At 44.4% G+C, this 18074-nt stretch overlaps 2 protein-coding genes across 9 annotated transcripts in view; one reads left to right on the top strand and one right to left on the bottom strand.

Moving 5' to 3' along the window:
* Positions 1-16108, bottom strand: part of EVC (EvC ciliary complex subunit 1) — an 80251-nt gene extending 64143 nt beyond the window's left edge. Inside the window, exons 1-5 of one of the 3 annotated variants that reach the window (XM_073342536.1) lie at positions 15497-16108; positions 8323-8451; positions 3569-3652; positions 2863-3095; positions 704-788 (exon numbers count right to left, since the gene is read on the bottom strand). In XM_073342536.1, coding sequence (XP_073198637.1) covers positions 704-788; positions 2863-3095; positions 3569-3652; positions 8323-8451; positions 15497-15685 — 720 coding nt within the window. In that variant the 5' untranslated portion in view covers positions 15686-16108. The remainder of the gene's footprint in view (positions 1-703; positions 789-2862; positions 3096-3568; positions 3653-8322; positions 8452-15496) is intronic. The other 2 variants (XM_073342535.1, XM_073342534.1) reach the window with 2 other exon arrangements.
* EVC2 (EvC ciliary complex subunit 2) overlaps positions 15431-18074 on the top strand; it is a 169200-nt gene continuing 166556 nt past the window's right edge. For 3 of the 6 annotated variants that reach the window (XM_073342532.1, XM_073342533.1, XM_073342530.1), the window contains exon 1: positions 15439-16492. In XM_073342532.1, coding sequence (XP_073198633.1) covers positions 16154-16492 — 339 coding nt within the window. In that variant the 5' untranslated portion in view covers positions 15439-16153. Of the gene's footprint in view, positions 16493-18074 lie in introns of all 6 variants that reach the window. The other 3 variants (XM_073342529.1, XM_073342527.1, XM_073342528.1) reach the window with 2 other exon arrangements.

Here is an 18074-nt window from a genome sequence, read left to right as displayed (position 1 = left end):
GACTCTCAGAGGGTTAAACAATCCTCTGTAATACCAGAATACTTCTCATTCTGCCCCAGCTCAGTTGTGCTGCCCAGTGCATTGTGGGGTGCAATTAAGACTCCATCCACCCTACACCCCTGTCTGCCCACTCCCAACCAATGGAGGCTGCTCTCTTCTTGTAACTTGTAATATGGGTAGCCCATGCAGCAGAATAAAGGGGTACTTTGACTTCTGTACCAAACTGAATCAGGGCAATTGTGCTCATCGCAGTGGTAATGAACATGTTATATTGACTTTTCTTATATTACCTAGAGAATGCACAATCCTTGACACTGCAAAGCATTAACACCCATAATTGAAGACATACATGTATCTATAAAATGTTTGTTTCTCTACATGCTATAGGATAACATATTTTATGCAAAATTTATAGTTTTTCTTTCTTTCTTTCTTTCTTTCTTTTTCAAGGCCAGGCAGGACCATTAGATCATCTAGTCTGGCCTCCTGTATAACACAGGGCATTAAATTTTACCCAGTCACCCCTGTATTGAGCCCATATATTCATGACATACAGACAAATAAAATATAGTGCAGTAAAAATACAATACTTTCCTCAATGGAGTCTGATAGGCAGAGTGAATTATGTTGACTAGTTCCTAAGCTTTCTAAAGGAGCTCCCATCTCTAATTCAAACGGCTATATATAAAAAATTTGTACCTACCACCTGTTTTTCCCTTCTTAGTTCGGTATCAAGCAGCAGCAATTCTTTCAAAAGAAGACTATACAGGCACAGTTTAACATCAAAACTAAAATAAAGCAGAGGTTTAACATTCATTAGCAGCAATCTACTTACACTGAGTCAAAGCATCACTGCAAAAACAAAACTGATAGAAAATGGTAACGCTCTTGTAATTTAGTTTCCTTTTTTCTTTTAAGTGCTGAATTCTCACAAAAGCAGTTTTCCTGGAACAACAGTCAATTCAATTTTCATATTGTATTTTTTTTTTATACAAAGTACTTCAAAATGTTGCGGAGTATGAGATAAAAAGACACAATGCTTTAACACATTAGCGACACAGCAAGCCTAAACAGTATGGATGGATGGGTAGAATAAAGAGGGAGGGGGAAAGCTGTAATTTAAAACTGTAATAATAACACTTAGTATTTAATGTTTTACATCTCCAGTCGTGCTGCAGTAACATTAACTGACTGATCCATGTCCCACCCTGTGACAAAGTTTCTTATTCCCTATGTTGCAGCTGGGGATACAAAGAGGTAAAGATAGATATTTGCCTACAGCTACACAGCAACTCAGTGGCAGAGTGAAAATTAGAACCTGGATAGACTCGGTGTTATTACAGCATGGCCATCCTATGGTATCTGAGCAGGGACCTATTTCCCTCACTGCAGGATGAGTAACCCCGATTGATATGGGCAGAGTAGGCCCCCATGAGTTCCTGCCTTCAAGTCCCATGATACAGGGCTAGATCCTGCAGGGTAATGACCACTCTGGCTCCAATTCAGCACATGCTTAAGGTTAAGTATGTGAGCTGTCCCACTGGGCTGGGAACCGTGCCCTGGACACTTTGCAGGACTCAGTTCGCAGTTATTAGTCATTTACTGAAGAGTAAGGTACTGCTCAGTCTAAGGGCTTGTCTACACTGGCAATTTACAGTGCTGCAACTTTCCCGCTCAAGGGTGTGAAAAAACCACCCCCCTGAGCACAGCAAGTTTCAGCGCCGTAAAGCGCCAGTGGAGACAGTGCCCCAGCGCTGGGAGCCGCGCCCCTCGTGGAGGTGATTTTTTTAGAGTGTTGGGAGAGTTCTCTCCCACCGCTCTGCCGTGACTACACAAGCCACGTTAAAGCACGGCCATGGCATGCCGGTATAGACTAGCCCTAAGTAAGGGTTGAATCTGGCCCTAAATATGTGCTTTGTTAGTATTAAGAAGCCAGTTCTGACACCCTTACTCATGTTTGTTTCTGTGCTACTACTGATTGGGTAAGGAACTAATAAGCATGACAGAATCAAACCCTAAGTTACAAGTATATAAAAAAAATTGCTGTCCAGGGACTGATCCTTAGTAGGTGGAAAAGATTTTGCATCCTGGTCTTAAAAGACTGGGAGGTGTTGAGAGGAAAGTAGTAGCAGTTCAGACTTTGTACTATGTGCATTGCTCATCCATAGTTATTTTTATGTAGACTTTGTACTATGTGCATTGCTCATCCATAGTTATTTTTATGTAGACTTTGTACTATGTGCATTGCTCATCCATAGTTATTTTTATGTATAAATTTGTATCAATGTTTTTAAATCAATGAAAACAATAAAATGATTGTATCATCAATGCAGTTTGGAGTGAGAAAGACAATAACAATCGTTTTCAGCCGGAAGTGTTTTAGGAATCTTTGAAAATGTTGCTTATTATGAATCTGATCCTGGGAGGGGCTGAACGCTTTTAGTTCCCAATGATTGTAATGGGAGTGGAGGGGGCTCAGCATCCTGTACAAAGTATGCTCAGTGTCTGGCAGGATTGGATTCTATCTGATCAACAGCCTTTCAAAGCTAATATTGTAGTATTATCACAATACAGTAACAAGGATTTTTTTCTTATGATAATGCTGTTACACAAGGCTATTGTTGCCTGTACTCCTTTCCCCGGAATTCTGTCATAAGTAAACTAATTTGCACACAATAGTATGCAGTTTACTTGGTTTCCAAGAAGGTTTAGCTTCCTATAATTAAGTTTGGACTGTATGCCTTCAACACATGGATTTAAGAACCCTGATTCTTCATCCATACCAGATCTATAGCAGTTCGTCTGAAAAAACCAAGCGTGTGTTTTCAAATGATCAAACTTTATCGCAAGTTGTTTCTGTACCTCTCACAAGTCAGAACTTCAGGGAAACAGGTCACCTTCAGGAAGGCTCGGTCCTGAAATCTGTCGTCACTAGTTGCAGAATGTATTGTTGTAGATGAACTACAGTCCTCCTTATCTCCATGACTCAAGGATCCAAGGCTGCTTGAAGTAGAAGTTTCCATTATCTGATTAGGCAGAACAGCCTGCTTTGGATTCTCATGCAAAGATGGATTGGATGATCCATCTGCCAGGGGCTAGGGACAAAGAAAATGTATGTGGTTCATACCAAATAATATTAAGACGATGAGCAGCTCATGAGTACTGGATACTTTCACAATTTTTTGCAATACTGTATACAACAAAATGTCTATTCAGAACTTATGTTTTTAACTGGGAAATATGTTTTTCTATTAAATTATGAACATATTGCCTGTTTAAGGGACAGATCTTGCAAAGTGCTAAATGTCTCTTGGGCCAAAGTCAATGGAAAACTTCCAGTTGACTAGAGTGGAAACTGGATCAGGCCCATGTGAAGTGCTGAAGATTTCCCTCCCAGTTGAGGACAGCTAGCACCACATAGGATAAGGCCTGTATCAATTTGCTATAAATAAAAAACCCACTGTAAGGTAAGAGGCTTAATAGTAAATTTCTTCCAGTGTTTCCCACTCTACAATTTACAGTCACAGAATGATTGTCACTTCTTTTCACAAACAGTCTAAACTCTTACCCTAAATTTTTGATTGATTGGATAGACGACTTTTGCTTTTAATGCAAATGCTGTGATGTTACTGTTCAAAGACGACTCATTTCCCTGTATGGAAACAACAGAAAAGTACTGTAAGCTTAAGTAAGAACAGCAGCTATGATTAGATCTTTAGCAGAAGTTCCATGCAGCCCTTTTGGTTGGACAGCTTAGGAATTTTATTGATCACAGATTGTTTTTGGACTTACACTCTGACACAAACCGTCTTCTCATGGTCCAGGTCAGAGCATGAAGCCCAAAGAAGAGGAGAACCTTCTATGGTTTTGTAATTGTTTTGGAAGTTTATTACCACAGCTCCATCTCCAAAAAAAGAACTTTGCTCCAGCAAGTGATGATAGACCATAGCTCATTTTCCTTCTCTTCCCCGCCCCCCCCCCCAGTGAAAGAGAAATCCAGTTTTCCTATGAGATTTTGAAATTACTTTAATATATATGGCTAATGGAGATGCCTGAGGATAGGCTACCATGGTCTGACTAGGAATTTTGAATTTAAATACAGAAACAATAGATGAAATAAAACTAAATTAAGTAATTTTTTAAGAATGACTTAAAATATAAATACTGGAAAACCCTTAACTATGCCCCGAGAAAAGACAGAGGTTCTTTCAAAAGGACTTTTTATAGATAATATATTCTGTTCAGCCTGTTGGCTGCAAATTACAGCCAGTCAGACTTCCTGTTCTTGCTTTTTAGTTCATTTCTTCTTCACGCATAGCTGCAGTGTGGTGATCAGCTTTGGGTTACACAAAGTACACTGGGAATGTGGGCTACATACAATAACTGAGACTGTTTCAAACAAAGTTTTAGGAGGGTTTTTAACTCTTGCATTTCTTGTATTACTAATGGAACAATCTGGTTTGCTGAAATGTATGCAGTTGCTAGTTCCAGGATTTTTGTAAGAAATGGCAAGGCACTAAGGGAGCCCAACAACAAACACTGAAATGAGCAGAGAAAATCAAAATGGGTCATGCATTGTGGCTGCACATAATGTCAGTTTCACTTCCAAACTTTATTTTTTGTTTCAACAACAAGTGCAAGACGTAGAGGGCCAGGCAGCTAGACAGTCATACCCCTGCTCACACTGAGTAGTCCCACTGATTTATATGCATATATGCATGGTGTAGGAGACGATTGCAATGGATAAGTACTAACCTAACCAAGCACATTTTTCATCTATGCTAGTTAATGACTTGGTGGCTTAACCTTTGAACACCTTTTGTCAGCAGTAATAGGAACAGATTGGCTTTGTTTAAGAAGTGGTTAGGCAGAGAGGGGTGAAACACCCTTCAAATAACAAGGCTATACACGAAGGGCTTGTCTACGCTGGCAATTCACAGTGCTGCAACTTTCTTGCTCAGGGGGTGTGAAAAAACACCCCCCTGAGAGCAGCAAGTTTCAGCGCTGTAAAGGCAGTGCCCCAGCGCTGGGAGCCGCGTCTCTGGTGGAGGTGGTTTTGTTTAGAGCGCTGGGAGACCACACGGGCCACGTTAAAGCACTGCTGTGACAGAGCTTTAGCTTTGCCAATGTAGACTAGCCCTAAATGTGTTACAGAAGTGCTCTCATATTTGTGACATGTCTACTATAGAAATTACTGTAGTTAAGGGCCTGATTCTGCCCTTCAATGGGACTACTGCTATGCATGAAGCTATGTACATGCCAAAGTATTTGTACAAGACTGGGGCACATGACTTACAAGGAGAGGCTGAGGGAACTGGGGTTATTTAGTCTGCAGAAGAGACGACTGAGGGGGGATTTGATAGCTGCTTTCAACTACCTGAAGGGGGGGGCGGTTCCAAAGAGGATGGAGCTAGGCTGTTCTCAGTGGTGGCAAATGACAGAACAAGAAGCAATGGCCTCAAGTTGCAGTGGGGGAGGTCTAGGTTGGATATTAGGAAACACTATTTCAGTAGGAAGGTGGTGAAGCACTGGAATGGGTTACCTAGGGAAGTGGTGGAATCTCCATCCTTAGAGGTTTTTAATGCCTGGCTTGACAAAGCCCTGGTGGGGATGATTTAGTGGTTGTTGGTCCTGCTTTGAGCAGGGGATTGGACTAGATGACCTCATGAGGTCTCTTCCAACCCTAATATTCCATGACTTTCCCCCAAAGGAAAAACTAATCATTGATATGAATAGAAAATATTTTCTGTTCACGACTAGTCCAAGAACACTCAGCCATTCAGCCATAAATTTGTCATCTATCTTGGACACATCTGAAATGAGAATTCATTTCCCATCAGAACTTTACAGTACATTTAAAGTGTCTATAACAAGTACTGGCTACAGTTAAAATGCTTGTACCTACTTCCATTTGCAAGCTAATGACTGGGCCAGCTAGACAGGACCGACATGCTGTGGGTGAGCATAACTTATTTTTTATAGGCAGAATGAGGAGCACAGTTTAACTACACATTTTTAAAACAGTTGCATTCCTGACTCCCTTTACTGTGTGGAACGCAGCCAACTCAGTTTTAAATGAAAGGCAGTGAACTGAGATCATCAAAGTAATTCCTTTGATTCCTTTACACATTTTGTGGGTTTTGCAATAGTGGATCAACTCGTGACTAAGTTGGAGTACATAAGCCCCTGGTACCACTACGGGGGTGCTCCAGACCAGTCTGTCAATCCTACAGACAGCCATATGAACATCTTAGTAACTACTGGGTCCTATGGAGCTGCAGAAGGGGGTGTAAAATTAGCTCCTCTCCCATCGACCAGTCACCTGCAGACCCTGGCCTCTGTATCTCCCACGATCATGGAGCTGCAGTAACCCCACCAGAGCATCCTGTGAGTGGGGAAAAACGTGGGCCCTAGCAGAAAGGGAGGCTCAATCAGACCTCTTCAAAAAACCCAAACCTTTTGAATTTTTGGTTGTGAGTTGTTGAATTTCTGCTCTCCCTGTTCTCAATTGTCTCTGGAGGGGGTTCCTTGCTCCCTGATAGTCCTCTAGTCCCAGCTGCCAGCTCTGGTGTTTCAACAGGGTTGTTCATTTGACCCTGCACTCTGTCTTCATTTGTCACTGGAGAGACTGCTGCCCATGTATGGAAGTCTGAGGAGGGTAGGTGGAGGGCTAGAAGACATAGCTAAATTTGTGGAGATTGCAGGGGAGCTAAGGCAAGTTGGATTTGCTGAATGGGTTGGGGTAAAATGAGGCAAACTGAGCATATGTGTAATCTGCCTTAACTACCCCCATATTCCACACAGATTACCACCCCACCCCCCCACAAGCTTAGCTGCCTAAGCTTCCAAACTTCCAAATACTCCCCAGATACTCTTCAGATGTCAAAATTTGTTCAGCTCAATGTCTTACCCACACCACTGCTTGGGAGGGAGTGTATTGACCTTATATGACCATTGACATTATATTCTTCCACTTAATGTAAAGATAAATTCGATGTATTCCAGAAACAACTCTGCCATACGAGCCAGAGAAAGAATCTCATCAGTATAGTTTTCTTTTAAAGGGTTATGAAGTAAACACTCTGTAGCATGATAAAAGTTGACCTGCCCTTCATATTCAAAGCCTGTCACTTAAAAAATGAATGAGCAAACCTGTACCCACATGCACAGAAACAGGTCAGCTAAAATACATGGAACAATAGGATTGCAGTAGAGCAGGACTGAACCCTAAGAATCCAACTCCCAGTATCTAAACAAACTGAGTGGAACCTTAACATAGCAGTTTTGTGATCCATTTTACACAGAAGCTGGATATTTTTGCCTCAGTCCTGCAGTTCTTACTCAAGAAAGAGTCCTAGTGAGTTCCATGGGAGTCTTGCCTAAGTAAGGGCAAGAGCAGTGGTTCTCAACCTTTCCAGACTACAGTATCACTTTTAGGAGGCTGATTTGTCTTGCATACCCCAAGTTTCACCTCACTTAAAAACTATTTGCTTACAAAATCAGACATAAAATACAAAAGTGGCACAGCACACTGTCACTGAAAAATTGCTTCCTTTCTCATTTTTACCATATAATTATAAAATAAATCGATTGACATATAAATATTGTACTTACATTTCAGCACATAGTATATAGAGCAGTATAAACAAGTCATTGTCTACATGAAATCTTAGTTTGTACTGACTTTGTTAGTGCTTTTTATATAGCCTGTTATAAAACTAGGCAAATATCTAGATGAGTTGATGTACCTCCTGGAAGACCTATGTGGATTAAAGACTTGATGCTCTAGTCCAGTGGTTCTCAATCTTTTATAGTAAACTTCCCTAGTTTAGTGGATTTGTGCAATTAGATTACAGGCTCCTCTTCAGCTGTGAATTCTAATAAAGTCAGAAGAAAATGCTTCACAGGAAATACCCAAATTTGCTGGGTGCTGGCAAGGTAGTTGTGGGAAAGAAGTGGGAATATTGGCTGCTACCCTCAAATTTGTAATATGATGGTAGAGTGGGAAATAATTCCAGTGGATTTGAATGGGAATTTTGCCTGAGTAAAGACTGTTAAATTGTTCCAGGTAAATGTAAGTGAAATCATATTTCCAGGTATCAACAGATTATCGGTTCAGGGCCCTTATTCCTTTGTTCACTGAGTCTCTGATTTACTGTGTTCAGTTTCCAATCTCTTTATTACATCTGTATGGAAATTATCATAACTTTTGAAGAGCCAGATCCCAAGCCTGCTGAAATCAACAGCATTTGGATCAACTGCTAATTAAGCAGGCTAGAATATCAGACAAAACAGACGTCTACAAAAGGAATAAATTCTTACTTCGAGCACCATTTCCTTCTCTGACATTCGAGTTTGTGTTTTCTTCTTTCTGGGTAAGCGTACATTTTCATCAAGATGTCCGTGTACATCCGAGTGAAAGCTTTCCAGAAGCCTTTGGGAATCATCTTTCTGAAATCCCAAAGCAGGAAAATAAAATAAAATGCAACTCAAACCACCTCCTCGATTCATCTGACATCTTAGATGGTCCTGTTTTATTTATAGTAATATCCTGTGCAAGTTACAAAGTAGGTACAAATGATTATTTTAGACAAATTATTTCAGTTTTCTGAAAATGAGTAATAAGCTTACAGACTGAGGAAACATGTTTTAGTTTCTTTCTGCATTGGATTTACTCTCCTTCCCCAGAGCTGGAGACTTGGCCCATGGAAAGGTGAAAGACTCTGGTAATTGTACATTCAGTGCCAAAAAGCCTCCTTCCCACCCCCACCCCACAGCATCAAATGACTGCAGTATTGAGGAGCAGCAATGGAACTACTCATGTGACGAAGTTACACAGGTGCACACAGTGTTTTGGACCCAAGTAATGGACTAGGAAAAATTAGTGAGAATAGACCATGCACCAGGTATAGGGTGGGTCAGAAAAGCTACAAGTTTGAAACCATCAGTGCTTAGGAAACTCCAACCAGTACAGAATGCTGTAGTGTGTCATCTCAGTAGTACGGGCTACTGCATTCACATCAAACCTGTCCACCACTCTCCAGACTAGCTTCCATAGACTAATGAGTCAAGTTCCAGGTCTTGGTCTGTATCTTGAAGGCACTCAGTGATGTGGGTCTAGGATATCCAAAAGATCACCTAAAGCTCTTGGATGAGGACCATTGTTCCATGCTGCTTCTCAGTGAAATGTTTTTTAATAAGGGTAAATCCCATTGATGCAGGTGACAGAACTTTCTGAAGGGGGGAGGGGAGAATCTGAGACTAGGGAAAGGATATCTGGGGGAGCTAAGGACCATCACCAACTTCCACTCCAAGTGTAAGGTGCATTTCTTTGACCTGACTTCTCTTACAATCATATAGCAACATATATATTAAACAAAACCACGCACCAAAACCTCCACTGTATGCACTTTTTCCCTGCAGAGAAGATGAGAGAACAAACCACACTTGACATATGGCATAATAAACTTTAACAGGAAGGCATTCAGATACTACGGAGGTGAGCATGGTATAAGAACCTATACAGAATGTGATAATATGGTACTCATGTAGCATTCATGCAAGGTTCATGCACTTGGCAACATTCAGGGCACACCCGGAGTGTTGTGTAGGAGCAGTGCACACACGGCTCCTCTCAAGGGCATGAACCTTGGAATCTCGCCCAGATGACCTGAACCGTGGGAAGCCTCCCAGGACTGGGCTCAAGGCCCGAGAGCAAGGAATGCGGTAGATAGAAATTGGTAAATAAGAATATTATACAAAGCCAGTGTATTCCTTTTATCTGTTGGAGTATGTAATGTGCGGGGGGAGAGAGAGAGAAATAAAGGAGAGGGTGGAAAAGCTGACAGGCGGAGCAACCCGTCGGCAGACCAGCCTGCTTGCTTGCTTAAAGCTTGTCCTGTCTTGTATTTGAACCGCAACAGTACTCAGTTTAGGGAAACATGATGGTTCAATGCTTTTTGGGGGGCGGAAAGAAGAAGAGGGGCTCTGCAGCCCCTGCAAATGCCCTTCAAAGTACCTACAGTGACTTCATTTCCATCTCCTGCCGCATGTCTCCATTTTACTGGCTGTTTGTTGAGCTGTTGAAAAGATATTGCCAATGCCACTTTTCACCTCTCAGTCCAGTCTTGTTATAGAAACTTAAACTCTCCTTTTAGTAGTTGACTGGTCGCACAATATAGAATGTAATTAGTTCTTTTAGTACCTTTCCATATTATTCAATCCCTCCAGCCCCTACTTATCCCAATCATTTTTGTTGTTTTCCACCGACTTCCCTCCCGCCATCTCTCAGACACTAGAGGTGTCCAGAACGGTACCTCATATTCTATATACAATTTTATCAGTGCGAGATAGTTTAAAAAAAAAAAAAGCTTTCATCTTCCTAGTACGGTGACAAGATGTTCTTGCACATGTAGCCCAAAAGAGGCATTTGCTTTTCTTGTCTCATATATCCTTGCAAGTTCACAGTTTGCGGCCCACTTTCAGCCATAGTATTTCTCACCAATACTATTCACAAGCATTTCTTTCCCACTGAACACCTATAACTTGGATTATTTATCCCCAGTGAATACTTGCATTTTTCCAAGTTGAATCTCTTTAGTTCCTTCCCACATTTATCACCCCATTAGCTCCCTCCTTTCCATTGCTTTTTGTCCTCCCAATGTATTATGAATGTAGTTAACATGCCATTTCACCTCTTCTTATAGATCACTAATAAAGATGTTGAATAAAATAAGATCTAAGAACAATCCCGGTAGTGCCTCATCAAGCTAATCTACCAGAATCTTGTGACTGGACAAGCTCTATCTCAACAAGGAAGTTTGCAGGTACAGGGTAAAACTGACTGGAGGATATTACAGAAGAACAGAACACTGCTGGAAGGCACTGGCAATAATGACTTCTTTTTAAATACTCATACCTTATGACCACAGTATCGGAATGACTAGACAGGTGAAGACAGCAAAAGGATAACATTTGTACTTTGCTATACTGAGCCAAGTGTGACAACAATATAAAAATTGAGGTATTGACTCAGAGAAGCTTCCACCTCTATAGGATGCATTGATCTCGTACCTGAAGTGCATCCATTAGCAGGCAAAAGCATGGCTTCAAGCAGAGTTTCATATCTTCCTCTTGAAAGCAGATGGCTACACAAGTATTCTTCTCTCCCACCAGGCCTAATTATGATCAGTCTTGTTCTGTGTGTGTGTGGAGTGGGTTAGTTATCGTTGTAAAAGAGGTGTGGCTAAAGAATAACAAACCACCCACTGACTGCAGAGAGAACACTCTGCATGGCACTGGATCCTCCAACTCTGTAAGTGCCAATCACTGTTACATTAAATTAACTCAATATTATAAAGGTCTAAGTCTGATGCAAAAAAAATCAATAATGCTGTTCTCTGAAAATAACCTGGTGTAGTATAAATAATTCTATGGATATATACAATGTAAATAATGCTGGAGTCTCAAGAAACATTTGTGATAAAGAGCAAGGAACAACCAGGGTTACTTTTTAAAAGATGATGAAAATGTACATAGCTCTCCAAAGAGGACTAAAATCAGAGAAGTACATGTTAAACATCAGAAAGAGCATGTGCTTTGGAAAACACTACATAACAGTTTCACCCCAAGCAAGTTGTAAAATGTAGACAATATGCCTCATTATTATTCTACTTCTATATTTCTAAAACACCATGGGATCTAGGTGCATAGTCTCAGTTTAAAAGGGAGAGTTCTCTCCATTCTTCCATTCATTTTGCTGCTTTGTAAGTGGAATTGTTCTTGTTTCCGGGAGAAGACATTGACGGCTATTCTGTGGTCAATGTTATCTCAGGAAGACATCTGCAAACCAGGCAAGTCTTCCGTTGTGCCCTAAAGTGAAAAGCCAGAGGCCATGTCCGTACAAGAAAAGTTTCAGCGGATTAGCTAAATCGATTTTAAATTAATCTAATTAAACAGGTCTCTCTCGTGTGTATAGCGTCTGCAGAGCAACAACTAAACTGGTGCAAAACTCCTAACACACACCTACTTAAATGAGTTTAATCCTTGCTTAAATCCCAGCTTGTGTCAGTACATTACCAAATGAAGCTAAATTCATTTAAGCAAGGATTAAATCAGTTTAAATGCATGCATCTATATTAGAAGTTGGATAGTTGAGAGTCTGTAGCTGAGAATGTTAGGCTACCAAGAGTTTCACTTGAGACTCTGTCAGCCTTATCACTCCTGTTGATTGGGGCTGCTGAGGTGGGTGACAGAGAAAGAGACACTTGGATACAGACTGGCTCCAGTCGATTGAGGGCTTCATCTGCTAGAAACAGGCTCTTGATGAAGATCCACTATTGGATAGGGAGCCAGCAGAAAATGTAGAAAACTGGTGTGATGTCCTCATGTCTGTCTAAATATCCCAATAAGCTGGCTGTTGTCAGGCCATCTGAAATGTTTGTATGGCCTTCAGCTTGAGTCCCCTCCCCACACACACACATTCTGTCTAGATACTTTTACAGCCCTCATCTCTGTAGTACCTGAACATCCTGGAGTACAATGTAGTAGAGAACACCCTGACGGAGTGTAGTGGAAAGGTGCATATGTGGACCAGAATGGGTAGTTTGCAGTAGTTAAGAAAGGGCACATTTTCCAATCGAGGTGAAATTGGAAAATGGCACTTCTGGGCCGCTGCTTTTTGGTGTCTAGGAGCAAGCAAAAAGTCTCAAAGGAACCGCAGGCTGTGCCCCTTCTTGACAAATAGAGTAAATACATCTTCAATGGGTGATGGAGTCAGACCTGCACAGGTCCTTTAACTACAACCTAATTCCTACCTCTGTTTTACAGACTGAGTTTGAGATAGCTGCTTTTCATCCAGGTGCTTATCTTATCTCATAAGTAATGTTACTGACATATGGGGTCCCAAAAGGTATCCCGTTGTTATAAGTGAAAACTCCGATTTGATAGCATGATAATGTTCTAATTCAGATGCTCAGTGCCAAAACCCAGCTTGACCTAGCTAAGTTCAGTTGCTCACAGTGGCTCTTGCAGTGTTGTTGCCCCATGATATCTGGTAACTGGCGTTATTGTGGTGGACTAGAAGAAGCTGCATCTGTATTAAATATAGATGGTAAAACTGAGGAGTGAAAAATTGCCCAGATCAGCGTTTGTCAAATGAGCAGCAAAGGCCTCCTGGGCGGGGATGGAAGAGGGTGGAGGGGCGGTGAAGCAGCAGTTGGGCCCTGCCCCGCTCTGGAGCCCGAATTGGCAGAGGAGCAGGCAGCCAATGTGAGTTCCCCACCTTCCTGCAGACAGTGGGGCTCGGGCTTCTGGCTTCAGCCCTGGGGTGGTGGACAGCAGGCTCCGGTGATGAGGCTTGAGGCTCCAGCTATGTGGCAGTGGGCTCTGACCCTGGGCTCACCACTCCCTCCATCACTGCTGGCCCCCGCTGCCTCTTCTCCGGCTCTGGGCTTTGGCCGCACAGCAGCAGGCTCCATCTCCGGCCACGCAGCTCCGGCTCCGGCCATGGGACCCCAGGATTTGGCTGTGGGCTTCAGGCTTTGGCTCCAGGCTCTGGCCCCAGGCTCGTACCCCTCCATCACCCCAGCCCCCGCTATGTCCTCTGGCTCTGAGCTTTGGCTGTGCGGCAGCAGGCTTTGTCCCCTGGGGTTCAGCTGCGGGGCCCCAGGATCTGGCCATGGGGTATTGGGCTCTGACCATAGGCTCATGACCCTCTGCCTGTCATCCCTGGCCCGCACTGCCTCCTCCATCCCAGGCTCCAGCCGCAGGACCCAGGATCCAGCCATGGGGCTTGGGCACTGTTCCTTGGCTCGCCCCCCCTGGCCACTGCTGTGTACTCTTGTCCTGGTCCCCGGCCACAGGGTTTCGGGCTCCAGCCTGGCCCCTGGGCTTCAGCCCCGGGCTCACTTCAACACCCCTCCCATCGCTGCTGGCCCCCACTTCCTGCTCCAGCCCCTGTTCCATCACCCCTGGTCCCCGCTGCCTCCCCACCCACTCATTTCCCAATCCAGGGCTTAATTTGTCCCCCAGTTTGCTGGGACTGAGTAAATCTGCTGTGAAAAGTGATATTTGTATGTTTGTTAATATCACTTTTCACTGCCTCCCAGCTAGCTAGCAAGCCTGCTTCTGTGAAAAATGATATTAACAAACATACAAATATCACTTTTCACAACAGCAGACTTACTAGCTAGCAAGTCCAAAAAAACAAAACAAAAAAACAAACCAAACAAACCTAAAGAAACAACAACAAAGAACTTGCAAAGCACCTTATTTTTGTTTCTATTCTGTTTAAGTCCAGTAAAGAACAGAGACAACTGTACACTATTTTTATTATTGAGTTTGCAAAAAAAAAAAAAACCAACCCCAAACCCCTGTATGATAAATTACAATGATTTGGACATGTATATATGCATATTTATTTATTTATTTTTCCTAATGTTTTCCTAAGTATTTTAGGAAAAACTGTCAGAGTGGCCACCAGCAAGAGTTGCTTCCCGTAGCTCCCATCGGCCAGGAACGGCGAATGGCAGCCACTGGGAGCTGCGGGCAGCTGTGCAAATGTAAACAAATAGTCTGGTGGCTGGCCAGCAGATTACCCTGGAGGGCCGCAGGTTGCCCACCACTGCTCTGAGGCCACCAAAAAATTGGTTGTGAGAACCCTTTGCCTAGATCAAATCAGAGTTTTTGCCACTTTCTTGTACCAGAATGTGTCAGTGTTTTAAAGAGTGATAGAAAAGTACACTTATCCTTAATTCTGCCAGTGTAATTTCTGGGGCGGTGCACAAAACTCAGTGGGGTCCAAAAGGATCCCAATGCTGAATCCAAGTTTTGTGGCATTTCTGCTCTGGGGCATGCCAGAGTCAGTCTGGAGTTTTAAGGTGCAGCAGGCAGGCTAAAGATGCTTTGTATACAGCGAGTGGAATTTGGACAATTGGGGACAACAACTGGCTGGATGCATTGATTAGAAATGTGTTTGAGCAATAGGAGCACCTAGGTTTGTTCTCTATTTAAGTAAAGGAAGTTGAGTAGTGAGGGCCAAAAACTGGCTGCATCCAGCAGGGCCTATGTGTCAGACCTGGGATTTTGAAGCATTATTGTGGTTGGGTGCAGATTTTCTTGTGCTGCCAGCTAGATCCAGTAGAATCCAGGTGTCAGCTGTGTGGTTGCAATGCTGTTGCACCAGAATGTGTGATACAATAGAAGCATTTACACCTATTCTCTGTGTACCCATTACAATTTGGAGAGTTAGAGGCCCAAAGCAGGCTTGATTCAGGAGGTGACAGACCCGGTGTCCTGTGTTGCTGTTGTGCATCAGACACTGGTTTGGGTTTTTTTAGAGCAAGAAGAGTGGCCTGACAGTTTGTTGTACTCCAATTTGGAAGGCGGAGGCCAAGGCTGGCAGGATCAGGTAGGACCAAGAGTATAGACCCAAACCCACTCAATCCGCCCGAAGCCAAAACCTTCTACTGCAAAGATCCCATCCAGCAACGCGTACCTTGTTTTGCAGAAGAGGCCCGATCACATAGAAACACAGCAGGAGCGCGGCGCCGACGCCCAAGGCGACCCCCAGCAGCACAGCGGGAGCCAGCAAGCCGGGAACCAGCTGCAAGGATTCCACCCAGAACTGCAGCCCGACCTCCCCTCGGCAGGGCCCTGGCAGCGCCTCGCCAGCCGCAGAGGCCATGAGCGAGCCCGCACAGAGAGCTCGGGGGGGCACCAACTCCGCTTGGGACGGGGGAGGGGCCCCGGGCTAGGACCCAGAGCAGCGCAGCGAGCTCGGCTGCTGGGCAGCTCCCGTTTGGCGAGCCCAGGGCATCCCGGCTCCCAGCCCTCTCCCTGCGGGCCGAGGTTCGCGGCTGGGGACCAGGGCCTCCAGCAGGGCCTGGGGGAAGGGGAATCTGCGCTCGGGACCGGCCCGCCAACCCCTCCCCGGGCCGGGAGGGGAGCGATCGCGGCTGAAGTCGATTGCGCCAGATCTGTGGCTCGGCGCCTCGGCAGCTCGGCCTGGTTTGGAGCCGGACCCCCTGGAAAGAAACTTTCTCCGGGCCAGTAACTCGGCCGCGGCAGCCGCGCTCCACTGGGGGGCTCCTGCGCCCGGGGCCTTGCGGCGACGGCGGCTGCTTCCCCCCCCCTCCCCTCCCGCGCCTGTCTCATGCGAGCAGCGGCTCCAGGGGGGCTCCGCTCCCCGCCGCTGGCTCTGCTGGCAGCCGGCTGGTTTGTGCGAGTGCTGCTGCTGCTCCCAGCCCGGGCCTCCCCGGCTGCAGACACCCCTCGCCTCGGGCAGCATCCTCCCCATTGCAAAGACGTCGCTGGGAGGCAGCGTTTGCCCGCCAGCCGCCCGGTGCACGGAGATCCCCCTCCTCTCGGGGCCGGGCGCGAGGTCTCGGTGGTCCTTGCCGCTGGCTCGCGGTTTCCTTCCCCCGAGGAGTCAGCCCGCGGCCGGGCTCCCCGCCTCCCGAGCGGCGGACGGTGCCGCCAGAAGGCAGCCCAGGTAAGAGGACGCTTCGCCGAGGCGTGTGAGCTCCTGCCTGGGGAGATGCAAAGGGCTGCGGGTGATCTGATACCGCTTTGCCCTCCCAGCGCACCCTAGTCCCGCGGCCGTAGCGAATCTAACCTCGCCCCTACCTAGGGCAGAGGCGTTGAGCCCCATTTTATCAAATGAGGAAGCTGAATTGTCGAGACGTGAAAGGTCCAAATGCTCAAAGGCATCCACTAACCTGGGGTGCCCAACGTTAGCCTACTTCAGATCTGATTTTCAGAGATACTGAGAACTTGCTTGGCATTTCTAAAAATTAGGCCCTTGGTATTGGGGCACCATTTCAGATTTGGGGGCAGGGGTAGTGCTTAATTTGTCATGAAAGAGGTGCCAAGGCCCAAGCAATTTGGTACTGGGACTCAAGCAATTTTTTAATTTTCATAACTGATGCAGCAAGCCCAGAGGTACTGGGGCAATGAACTGCCAAGCCTAGAGGTGCTGGTGCCCTGGCAATCCCTGGCACAAATTAAGGGGGTGGGGCAACTTTAACCATGATTCCAGGGACTACATAGGCACTTGAAAACTCTAGGCTTTTTTTTTTTTTTTAAACACATAACATAGAAATTAGCGGACAGGAGCAGTGTATCTAAATTCTGTGCAAAGAACGAAAAAAATATATACAGACAGCCATTAAAGCCATGTGTTAAATTTATATGTAAATTTAGAACAATCCAAAGATAATACTGCAAGATAATCCCAAGCCTTGAGGTATCCGCTTTGAAGCCTTAACACAGATATCAGCAACATAGCTTGTACACTATCTTTAGTAGACAGAAATAAAAGTCAATAAAATCTGCTTATGCCTGCAACTGTTGTTTTGTAAATGTCTTGTGTTCCAAATTGCGAAGAGGAGAATGAGACAGGTAATTTGTTCCAGGAATGTTTAAAGGTAAATTATTGAAAACAAACACACACTCCAGATAGGAGCCAAAACAATGGATAATGCCATGGTCTCATCTTGGCAAAATCCAGGTGTTCTGAAGCTTCACATTGACAGGCTAAAATTACCAAGTCTCTTACATGCCCATCTCCCATTGTGGATCTTAAGTAGTCCTTAACTCTCTTGAGCACAGAGAAGTACCTCTCTTTTGATGCTGTAGAAATTGGAAGGCTCAACACAATAATCTACAGTAGACAGCAAAGACTGGTAACCCCTTGGTAAGTCATTGAGAACGTTCCGGAATTCAGAAATTGAACTCAGATTGTTGGTGCAATGTGCTTCTTGGCAACTTTGATTCTGCATCCAGATCGCCATAAAATTGGTGCCTGTCATCCATAGTGATCTGCAGTTATTTTCAGTTTCTCATAATCAAGAAAATTTTCATTCTTTGGGTCACAAGCAATTACTGCAGAAAGCAAACTGGAGTTGGAGGTGAATCGTCTATCAAGCTCAGCAAGAATTCTGTCCAGAATAGGATAGTAGAAATCAGATTTTATGGGTTCTTGAGTGCTCTTGGGAACATCATGTGTCGATGACTGACCCCGTGTACTATAAACAAAAACCAAGGCCAGCTTGGAGGATATTTTGTTAGGTCTT

Source organism: Lepidochelys kempii, chromosome 4 (genome assembly GCF_965140265.1).
Source record: "Lepidochelys kempii isolate rLepKem1 chromosome 4, rLepKem1.hap2, whole genome shotgun sequence".
NCBI lineage: Eukaryota > Metazoa > Chordata > Testudines > Cheloniidae > Lepidochelys > Lepidochelys kempii.
This window is presented reverse-complemented; position numbering and strand designations above follow the sequence as displayed.